Source organism: Sesamum indicum, linkage group LG3 (genome assembly GCF_000512975.1).
Source record: "Sesamum indicum cultivar Zhongzhi No. 13 linkage group LG3, S_indicum_v1.0, whole genome shotgun sequence".
NCBI lineage: Eukaryota > Viridiplantae > Streptophyta > Magnoliopsida > Lamiales > Pedaliaceae > Sesamum > Sesamum indicum.
Genome location: NC_026147.1, coordinates 18,921,800 through 18,931,002, shown reverse-complemented (window position 1 = coordinate 18,931,002; position 9,203 = coordinate 18,921,800). Strand labels below are relative to the sequence as shown.

The following is a 9,203-nucleotide window of genomic DNA, read 5'->3' as shown; positions in this document are numbered from 1 at the left end:
TAAGTACTATATTGTGCCTTGCTTAGAGGATCCATTGACCTCTTTGTTGCATAGATACAAGTACAAAGTACAAGGACAAGATGACATCATTGGAAAATATAATATAGATAGTATTGATACTACTTGGATATGCTAAAAGAATAAATAATTAATTTAGATTAAGAAAAGGTACTAGAAGTATATAATATTTAGTATGAAATTAAATGATTATGAAAATAGAGAGCTGGGTTGGAAGAAGACCATATTGATTTGGTTTTTTGGTTCAATATTTTAAAATAACGCTATACCAATCCTTCTTATATAAGGAGATACAAAGATCAAGGAAAAGAAAAGCATACATCTATTCTAGGTCGAATCCCTAATTTAATGAAATCTAGTGTTGTCCTAAAGAAGTAGAAAATATAAGGAGATACAAAAAGTATACATCTATTCTAGGTTTGAATCCCTAATTTAATGAAATCTAGTGTTATCCAAAATAAGTAGAAAATATTCCTAATCTATCCGAATCTCCTGCTAATATTTCGAGAGGTCATGCCAAATAAATCCTAAAAATGTAGCCTCACGATCAACAATATATGTTGACATTCCTTCTTCAACACTCCACCTCAAGCTGGTTGGAAGATGTCTTCCATTGCCAAGTTGCTAGTGAAATACTTCTGCAAAGCCCTTTGTGAATATATCAACAATCTGATTTGATTTGTGGTTGAGATGTATAACATGTAAATCAGTTGGTTATCAAGTTTTTCTTTGATGAAATGTTTAACTAGTTTCATATGCTTTGTTCTATCGTGGAGCATTGGATTATGAGCAATTGAAATGGTTGCTTTGTTGTCACAATACACCTTCATAGGTGAAGGACTAGAGATCTTTTAAGTTTTTCAACAATTTTTGAATCCATATTACCTCAAGGATTCCTTGAAAAACGATCTAAATTCTGCTTCAGCACTACTCCTTCCGCATTTTTGTTTCTTACTCCAAGGGACGGGGAGGGCAAGGGGACAGTACGGGTAAGGGTAGAGCTACAAGAGGACAGTTGCCCTTTGAGTAATACGTGGTGGACTCAAAGAAGGTAACATAAACTGATGTAAAGGATGGACGAGAAATAGAATCATAACAACAATACCCTTTTTGTGTACGAGAATAAACAAGAAATATATACTTGACAGACTGAGGAGGTAAAGAACTGATCTAAAGAGCATGCCTATTAATCTCAAAGCAGTATTACAACTCAGAATCTTTTCCCAAGTAACACATCCGTACGAAGGTGGACCACTAACTATTTTGTAGAGTCTGTGATATTTATCAGTTTAATTAACTAATGCCAGAGTTGCTGGAAATTGTTCTATATGTTTGTTTCTCTCTCTCTCTTTCTATATATATATATATATATATATATTTACTGTAACAGGGGTGTCTCAACCCAAATAAGCTTTTAACCTGATACTTGTTTTTCTTTTTTCTTGGTTCAATTGGCTTCATTGGCATATGCATTGTCTTATTTTATATTTTTTCAACTCTCGGTCTGAGATTAAGTCCATAATTACTTCCTTGTTCGTACTGAAAGTTAGGCGCATCAATCTTTTTTATTCCATAACCTTAGTACATCAATCATCATCACATTCTCGAGTATGGAAATTTATCCGACAGTACTTAGCCATATTACTAGTCTGTTTACTCTATACATCATGTTCGTCCTTGCTTGATTCACCCTTATATTTAGCAGTGCTTTAAGAGGCAAAACCCTTGATATGGTAAGGGGGTTTCTTCCAGGGTTGGCAATATAGTTCGCCACGAATCACCTTTTGTACCAGGCATGGCCCGGTTGCCTTTATCAACCAGAGACAATAGTCATCACACTGATTCTCCAATCTCTTATCAAAAACTCCATAGTTCCCAGAACCATGCCCAGTCGTTAGATCACAGTAAAATTTTGTACTTCCTCCAATATTCACATGGAAATACCAAGTGAAATTTGCTGCATAAGCTAGTGTATGAACTCCAAGATCATCATCTGAGGAATAGCAGTGGATTGTAATGTTTTCACCTGAAATATCATTCTTGACCACAACTGTTTCTTTGTCAACCAGTGAATAGCAATGCATGGTGAGTAGTAATGCAAATGTGAGAAGCAAATTTTGTCTCATTATTGGAGAATATTGGCTTGATGAAGCATAGAAGCTACAACTCTTGAGCAATTTATATATTCTCTCTTCTATGATAATTAGAGTGCTAATGGCTTTTTGAAATTTTTGTATAGACTAATATATCCTTGTTGACTTTGTATATGCTGCTTATTCTTGATGGCAATCAAGTAAATTAGAATTATAATTAATTAACTTTGTACAATATTTATTTATATTTATTTTCTGCAAGTCCTTTCTAATTCTTCTTGCTAATTAAATTTTTGTTAATCACATCTTGAGCATTAATTGTTTTTTCACCAAATATTAATTAATACATCACTCATATATATCTATATAGCTAGTATTACAAAATGTTTTGATTCTGCGTTGTATTGTTATCATCATCATCTATGTATATGTAGACCATTATGAAAGTACTTATTATTAGAGGTGCTTTATATTTCATAATTTTCTTGATAATAATAAAGTAAATTGCAACTATGATTAATATTATCTTGTAAATTTTTTATTTACATTTGTTATCTACAAATCTTTTATGATTTTTATGCCTAATTGATTGTTTATTAATTAGAGCTTGAATACTAATCATTTTTTGGCCAAATATTATTACATCACTAAAGTATACTTATTGACTTATAATGACTATTCAATATAGTTATTGACTTTTTTTGACATTAGAATTATAATTAATTAACCTCTATAAGCTACATTTATAAATATTAATTAGTTTTTCACCAAGTATTTTTACATGATCAAAATAATCTTGTTGACTTTTTATACGATACTTATTATGGATGGCATTTTAAATTAATTGGAATTATAATTAATTAACTTCTATAAGATACATTTATATTTATTTTCCACAAATATTTTAGAATTCTATGCTTAATAAATTGTTTATTGATTACATTCGGGACATTAATTATCTTATCATATCCTTGTTGACTTTTTATATGATACTTATTCTGGATAAGAATTAGGTAACTTATAATTATAAATGAAAAAAATTATAATATCATTCTCGAAAGTATAAGAGATGGTACTTTTAGTCCTATATGAATTTATTTTGGTAAGTTGTCTTGTAATTTTAAAATATTGCACATTGAGAACAAAAATAGTCGAGATTTGTTAAAATAAGGGGTTGCATTTTTAGTTATTTTGAGATTGGAATTGGCAATTAAAGATAGTAATAAAAAAAATGGCATATTGAGAACAAATTTCTTCAGAAAATTGTACAATATTTTTCTCTATTGAAACACAAATTTTATCATGTTTAAAACCAAAATGCAACACAGTTAGGACAAATGAAATGTATGAATTTAAGTAGATAAAAAGGAGAATATCTTTATTTAATCATCGGATTCTTCTGGTCAGGAATGTGAAACTATAATTTGGCAGTTAAGTGAAATCTCTGCTGGGAGTTTCTTCAAACTTAAGTTTGATATTTTACAGTATTAATTCGAGAACTTAATTCATTAGAAGAAATATGATTTTTGTTATAATTAATTACCATGGTTAAAAGTATAAAATTATGGGGATTAATCATAACTGCACAACAATTATTAGCTGTTGTTCTTATAAGTGAGACCAAAATATTATATATAGCTAAAAACTATGACAAATATTTTGATCATGGATAAAATTATGTCGAATGTTGATAAGTCATGATGAAAACTTATGTTTTGGTGTAACTGTTGTACATAGTATTGCTGTCCAATAAATTTTAAGCTGTTGTGATTTTAATATATGGAATAATTTACTTTTTTTGTAGTGATGTTTGTAATTTCGAATTAAATTGTGATGCTTTTTTTGAGAAAATCGAGTGAGCAAAGAACGACAGAATAAGGCAGCGGGTAGTGACTGCCTGCCTAGTTGGCAGGCAAGAGCGTTAAACCAAGGGGGGGTGCGTCTACTGCTCTATCCCCAAGACTCCATGGACTATGAGCTAACAAACCAGTGGACCTTGCTTGATACTAGAATCGACATCAGGTTCTGCCTATGAAAACCGCAGAAAAATGACCCCCATGATAGATTGTTCATCACAATTGTTTAATACATTAATAGTGAAATTAACAATACCCTTTCCAGCAAAGTTTTAAATTAAAATGAAATCAATTAAACAAGATAAAAATAATTATATACTAGACGGATACTTAATGACTCTTTACAGCTATATCTTTACAAACTCTTGTTCTGACATCAATTCCATAATTAGTTACTTCCTTGTTAGTTAGTCCTCAAAACTCAGCAGCAGCATCAAACTTTTATCTCCAAACTCTTATTCGATAATCATTCATCATATCTTATTATAAATGTAGCCCACAGAAAATAATTGGAAAAACACAAATTAAGAACTCATCAAATACTATATATATATATGCTGAAAAACTAACATTGAAAGTGACCCATTTGTGTAAGTAAAACAGAGTGCCAAGAAAGTAAAGAACTAAACTTTCACTAAAACTGATAAAATTCATATATACAAAACAGAGGGTGTACAGTCCTTTTATAAGCGGAAGGACAGCAACTAACTTTCCAACTAACAGTTGGGAAGGGTCAAACAAAACGGAAAGGAGAAAACGTAATTTCCAGAACACGTCTTTATAAGTGAAAACAACTTTTCCCTGCGCCTGTTGTTTCTTCCTCTGTTCTTCTTTTCTGCAACCTGCTGCAGCTTCATGCTGTTATGAAGCTTAAACTCTTTCAAGAACACGAACTTTAGCAGCCCCCTCGCAAGCTGGAATTGTATCTTTAGTGATCAAACCAAGCTTGGAGTATAAATGTGAGAAGGACTTTCCCGTTAGAACCTTAGTGAACAGATCCGCTACCTGTTCCTTTGAAGCCAAATAGGCAGGTGAAATGAGTCCTTCTTTGTACTTATCACGCACAACATGGCAATCTATCTCTACATGCTTTGTGCGTTCATGGAAGACTGGATTTTCTGTTATATGCAGTGCGGCCTTGTTGTCACAATAGAAAGGTATGGGAGTCTGAACTTGTATGTGTAAATCCTTAAGCAGATTGTTCACCCATACTACTTCGCACACAGTGGCTGCCATGCTCCTGTATTCTGCCTCAGCTGATGACCTAGAAACCGTGCTCTGCTTTTTGGATTTCCATGAGATTGGGCATGCTCCCATAAAGATGCAATAGCCAGTAGTTGACCTCCTAGTTTTGCTGCAGGTTGCCCAGTCTGCATCAGAAAAAGCAGTGAGATTAGTTTCATTATTAGCTGGGAAAAACAAACCTGATGTAGCATTCCCCTTCAAGTATCTGATCAGATGGACAGCAGCAAGCCAGTGTTCCTCACAGGGCTCTTGCACAAACTGACTCAGCTGTTGTGTAGCAAAACAAATGTCCGGCCTTGTGAAACCAAGGTACAACAATCTCCCTATGAGTCTCCTGTACCTGCTGATATCTTTCAAAGGCTTTGTAGGTTGTGAGGAAAACTTCAAACCTGGAGGCAAAGGTGTTAATGCAGACTTTCCCTCACTTAAGCCAACATCTCTCACAATGTCTTGAGTATACTTATTTTGTGATACGACCAGTCCCCTTTGTGACCTGAAGAGCTCAAGTCCAAGGAAGTACTGTGCTTCCCCATGGTCCTTTATAGTAAAGAGGTTATCTAAATACCTCTTCACTTCCTCTATCAGTGACTTTGAAGCTGCAGCAATAAGAACATCATCAACATAAATGAGTAAAGCAATGAAATTATTGTTGTTCCCTTTTGTAAACAAGCAGTAATCATATTTCGATTGAGTGAAACCCAATCCCTTTATTCTTTCTGTAAACTCACTGTTCCACTGCCTTGAGGCTTGTTTCAAGCCATACAAGGACTTCTTCAGTTTGCACACCATTCCTTTCTCCACTTCATATCCCTCTGGGGGTGTCATGTATATGGTTTCTTCTAGGTTGCCATGAAGGAAGGCATTATTCACATCCAAATGGTGCAAATGCCATCCCTTTGCAGTAGCAGCCCCAAGTAAGGTCCTCACAGTGACTGTTTTGGCAACTGGAGCAAAACAATCACTGTAGTCTTCACCTTCAACTTGGTTGAACCCCTTTGCCACTAACCTTGCCTTATGCCTTTCTATACTTCCATCAGCCTTAAGTTTGGTCTTGAATACCCACTTACATCCTATTGGTTTCTTTCCCTTTGGCAAGGCTGATAATTCCCAGGTATTGTTCTTTTCTAAAGCATCAATTTCTTGCTTCATGGCTTCCTTCCATTCCATGTATTGTTGAGCCTCTGAAAAACATTTAGGTTCCTGCAGTGGACAGGTTTTCTCTACAAGGCAGCCCTGAACTGTGTTAGTATAATTATCAGAAAAGCAATCAGAGTAGCAACAACATGAATAATCTCTCATCCATACAGGTTTATGAGATATTCTAGTTGATCTTCTAGGACCTGTAGCATCTTCTTGAGGTTCTAGAACCTGTCTTTCCTCCTGGAAGTCATGGCTATCATCTTCCTCAGTAATGGTGGGCAAGGGACAAGAGTTGTCAATAGGTTCAATATCACTAAAAGGCAAGGTATTTTCATGGAATACCACATCTCTAGAGATGTGTATCAAGTTGGTGCTTAAGTCCATGACTTTATATCCTTTCTTACCTTGTGCATATCCCAAGAAGACACATCTAAGAGCCCTTGGTTCGAATTTTCTTTTGTGGGGTATGACATTGGTTGCAAAGCATAAACAGCCAAAAGTCTTGAGGTGACCGTACTCAGGAGTTTTATTATAAAGAATCTCATAGGGACTTCTCCACTTTAAAACAGCTGTAGGCATTCTATTGATCAAGTATGTGGCTGTTAATAATGATTCTACCCAAAACTTTTGAGGCATTTTAGCAAAGAACATGAGGGATCTAGCAACTTGTAACAAATGTTGGTGCTTTCTCTCTACAATGCCATTTTGCTGGGGGCTATGAACACAAGTGGTTTCATGAATAATGCCTTTATCTTTAAAAAGGATTTGACATTGTTTATTAGTAAATTCAGTACCATTGTCACTCCTAATCCTTTTAACTCTTTTGTTAAATTGAGTTTCAATCATATTTAAGAAACATTCCAACTTTTGTGGAACTTGTGATTTGTGCATCATCATATAGATCCATGTGGCTCTACTGCAATCGTCTACAATGGTTAACATATAGATACAATGTGTAATAGAAAACTGATTGTAAGGCCCCCAAACATCAATATGTATGATATCAAAAACATTTTCAGAATGATTTTCATTGAGTTGAAAGGGGAGTCTATTTTGTTTTGCAAGTGTGCATGTTTCACAAGCTTTTACAGAATCTGCAATATCAACTTTAAAGGGTAAATGTGAAATCACATCTTTGCTAGGGTGCCCTAGCCTATTATGCCACAAGCTAGCATGCTTGATTTTGACAAAATTCTGATCCTCAACATGGTTCTGAAAGTGAGCCACATGCTTTGGAAGTTCTTGTTCCTTAGAACATTGGGAATGTTTTAGCAGATAGAGCCTTCCTCTTTTATATCCTATAGCGATGACCTTTTCAGTCACAAGGTCCTGCACAAAGCACTGAGAATCTGTAAAAAGAACACTAATGTTGCCTACTTCACATAATGCATTGATGGATAGGAGATTATACTTAAAATCAGGGGTATAAAGCACATTCCTGAGAGTAAGTTTATCAGAAATACGTATGTCTCCTATCTGTCTAACCTTATAGACATTTCCATCAGGTAGTTTGACAGAACTTACAATATCAAGATTTCTCAAGTTGTGAAATAAGCTTGCATTCATGGACATGTGTGCTGAAGCACCACTGTCCATGATCCAATTTTCATTTGAAACAAAACATTCTTTATGGAAGAGTGTACCTGCAAAGTTAACCGAGTTGTCTGCATATGTGCTATTGGAGTAATTCTGTGAAATGTCTGAGTTTTGCAATGCTTTTCTGATCTCTGTTTTAATAAGTTCTGATAGGTCACTATCATTGTGGGAAGTGCCTTGGATGGTTCTTCTTCTATCTTCAACACAGGCGTTGAAGGATATGTTGGTGACTGGTTTGTTCATTCCTTTCCTCTGTCTCATCAAGTCCTCGTACCAGTCAGGATAGCCATTTAACTCGAAGCAATTTTCCCTCAGATGCCCAGTTTTCTTACAGTGAACACAATACATCTGTTTCTTGTCAATGGTGTTTCTTTTCTTGACAGGATTCTTGGGTACAAACTGTCTTCTTGTATCTGCAGATTGAACTGTCATAGCTTCTTCTTTGTCAAGCTCAATGCTTCTTGCATTCACTTCTCTTTGCTTTTCAACCTGCAAAATCATAGAAAAGGCCTTTCCCATTGATGGCAATGGATCCATTAGTAAAATCTGATTACGAACATGATCATAGGCATCGTTTAAACCCATCAAGAATTGGATTAATTGAGTAAATTCTGCCTTTTCTGCAAATTTTCTTCCTGCTCCACAGGAGCACACCGGCAATGGGTCTAGACTCAATTGTTCATCCCATAGTTTCTTGAGCTTGATATCATAGGCAGCTATTGATTTATTACCTTGGGAAGTAGAACAAATCTCTCTTTGTATTTGAAATAGGAGCGGTCCATTACTTTGGCCGAATCTTGATTCAAGATCAAGCCAAAGGTTTCTTGCAGATGAGGTGTAGAGAAATGCTTCTGCTATGTCTCTTGTAATGGAGTTGAGTATCCAGGATATCACCATGCAATCTCCTTTTCTCCATTGTTCCATCTCAGTGGGTTCTTGTGCAGGTTTGGGGCATGTCCCGTCTATGAAGCCTTCCTTGCCTCTGGCACCAAGCGCAAATCTGATGGATCTCGCCCAGGTAAGATAGTTGCTTCCATCAAATGGAGCTGATACTAGGCTGACGCCTAGATTGTCATTTGCCTGCAGCTTCATAATATCAGGCACAGGTTGTGGTTTTGTATCATCCTGCTTCTTTCCTTCCATTGGCTTTTTGTCAGCCATAGTCTTATGTCTTTTCTTTTGCTTTTTGAATTAAAGAGAGTAGGGGATCTTTTCTGCTCTTGATACCATGCTGAAAAACTAACATTGAAAGTGA

General features: G+C 35.2%; 1 protein-coding gene across 1 annotated transcript; it reads right to left on the bottom strand.

The window, feature by feature from the left end:
- LOC105159009 (pumilio homolog 15-like) lies at positions 1,728-2,144 on the bottom strand. Its single transcript, XM_011075939.1, has one exon. The coding sequence runs from the start codon at positions 2,142-2,144 to the stop codon at positions 1,728-1,730; it is 417 nt and encodes a 138-aa protein (XP_011074241.1).

What these genes read in the sequence shown, in the direction of transcription:
- LOC105159009 (XM_011075939.1), bottom strand. Translation starts at nt 2,144, where the DNA reads ATGAGACAAAATTTGCTTCTCACATTTGCATTACTACTCACCATGCAT.